This window comes from Lissotriton vulgaris, chromosome 1_2, assembly GCF_964263255.1.
Source record: "Lissotriton vulgaris chromosome 1_2, aLisVul1.2, whole genome shotgun sequence".
Classification (NCBI taxonomy): Eukaryota; Metazoa; Chordata; class Amphibia; order Caudata; family Salamandridae; genus Lissotriton; species Lissotriton vulgaris.
Window position 1 is genome coordinate 224,513,299 of NC_141686.1, and position 2,613 is coordinate 224,515,911.

The 2,613-nt window shown below is 37.9% G+C and overlaps 1 protein-coding gene across 1 annotated transcript; it reads right to left on the reverse strand.

Moving 5' to 3' along the window:
* Positions 1-1,211: 1,211 nt before the first annotated feature.
* Positions 1,212-2,150, reverse strand: LOC147735087 (olfactory receptor 8U3-like). The gene has a single exon (XM_086952612.1). The coding sequence runs from the start codon at positions 2,148-2,150 to the stop codon at positions 1,212-1,214; it is 939 nt and encodes a 312-aa protein (XP_086808738.1).
* Positions 2,151-2,613: the final 463 nt, after the last annotated feature.

Sequence of the window (2,613 nt, forward strand, 5' to 3'; positions counted from 1 at the left end):
TGTAGACCATAAACCAAGTATATAGCACAGATGCCAAACAAAAAACAATCTAGGACGAGAGGAGATATTTTGGTTTTCTGATCCTTTCTTTTAGAAGTTGGAATGTAGAACGAGTACAGCCAAATAGGTACAGCCAAGGCGTTTCACCGTTTGCGGGCTTCTTCCGGGCTGCAATACATATTTTGCATGGATTTGGCTTTTGTATTGAATATAATGTTAAAATTGGAACATAAGAAAATAGAAAAGTGTACACATTATAAGTTTAGAGCAGAAAGCAAGTGGTGCACTCACTGGCAGAAACACACTTCAGTACACAAAATGTAGCTAAGGTTACATTTTTAAATCACTTGTTTTGGCACCATGATAACAAACATATAGAGAAAATGACTTCCAGAAGAGGGTTGAAAAAACACCTGTTTTCCAAGATTGCCAGGGATTGTGGAAAACATAGATCATTGTTGTTCAGGTATGAATTTCTTAATAAAAGTGGACTGCATGTAACAATATACCCTCTCTTTGAATTCAGAAGAAATAATTCATAAGAGGCTTTTAGTGGTCTTTCTACCTTTGCATGTGTCTATACGCAAAAGGACTGATTTAGAAACACAACTTCTACAGTTATCTTGCAACACTTTACATATACCAGTTATTACTAGCTCCAATTTGGGTACTAATTCAAAATATGTCTTAGTAAATGTTTTCAAATTGACGCTTATGTGACCTAACAAACTTTAAGATAAGTTTTGGTGTTCCTGGAATGCTAAATACCTGAAAATGAACACAACTGAAAATGAACATTTTACTTGGAGGACAAAAAAGAAAAGGGCACTTTTTCCACTGATGACTCACACACTATGGGCCCGATTCACAGAATGAACTTAAGACTCAATCCTAAACTTACTACTATTTTGGTATTCACAGAATGCACTTACTACTTTTGGCATTAACAGAATAAACTTACTACTTTTGGTATTCATAGAAGTTAGGATTTTGACTTACGTTTGCCTTAAGACAAACTTAAGACAGACTTAAAACAAAATCCTAACTTCTGTAAATACCAAAAGAACTAAGTGCATTCTGTGAATACCAAAATAGTAGTAAGTTTAGGATTGAGTCTTAAGTTCATTCTGTGAATCGGGCCCCAAGTCTCTATATTTCTAGTTGCAAAATGCAGAAGGTTTAGCCTCACATGTGTCTGTTGCAGGCTCTCATCAGAATGGGAAGGTGTTCTTCAATCCTATCTTTTTCAGGGCATTTTTCATGCTCTTGTTCCTGAGGCTGTAGATCAGGGGGTTTAGCATGGGGATAACCACAGCATAGAACACAGAGCTCACAAAGTCTTGCTCCTGGGAATGTCTGGAGTTTGGCCTGAGATACATGTAGAGGAGAGTCCCGTAGAAAATCACGACACACAGGAAGTGGGATCCACAGGTGGATATGACCTTACTTCTACCCATCACAGATTGAATTTTAAAAACTGCACAAAGAATTGAACTGTAGGAGAATAGAATAATGAGGATGGCACTCAATGTGAACAGTGCAGAAAAGGCGAATAACATCATCTCATTGCTCCAGGTATCAGTGCATGACACCCTATAGAGGGCCACAAAGTCACAAAAGAAGTGCCTGATTACATTGGCCCCACAGAAGGAGAGTACAGATATGTACCCAGTGTTAATCACACAGCTTACAAGGCTGGCAACATACACCGCCACCACTGACCACAGGCAGACCTTCTTGGACATTATGAGTGTGTAACGCAACGGGATGCAAATTGCTACATAGCGGTCAAAAGCCATCAATGATAGAAGGTTGCTCTCTGATGTGGCAAAGAGGGAGAAGGAGGATAGTTGGGTAAAGCAGCCAGGGGCAGAAATAGATTTCCTCACTGCCAGGAGGTCTGTCAACATCTTGGGTGTGATAGTGGAAGAATAACACAGATCAATAAAGGCAAGGTGACTGATGAAGAAGTACATTGGTATGTGAAGACAAGGGTCATTTGTGATCAGAAGGATAATTCCAGCATTTCCAACAATAGTGATGATGTAAACAGTGAGGAATATCAGGAACAGTAGAATTTCCAGTTCTGGGACATCTGTAAGTCCTGATAGGAGGAACTCTGTAAGCACAGTGTAGTTACTGCCTTCCATTGGATGTGGACATGTGCTAGATGGGGCAAGACAGAGTATCAAAAGAAATAATGTTGATAGAAATAGAATATGTTAATGCTTTTCAATTTACCCAAAATATGGACAACAAAACAGGAATTTTCATGTGCCTATAATTTTTGTTAACAACGAAAGACTTTTTAGATTATTTTGTTTGACTCTGACTTTAAACTATAGACCTCTGAATAACAGGAGTGTTCTATCAGTTATTCCCACCTGAAGTCATATGATGATTTTACAAGTTACAATGCCATATCTCATATAGTTATTTTGGAAGTTACAAACAATGTGCAGATCTACTGTACACTTCATCAGAATAAGGGTATTTAAGTGTCTCTAGCAAATTATTATACATAATACAGCAAGGTCTACATATAGAAAGGGATTTAAATCAAGCTGATGAAATGAGTTTCTCTTGTCTTATTAGAGGTACATTATTCGCCAC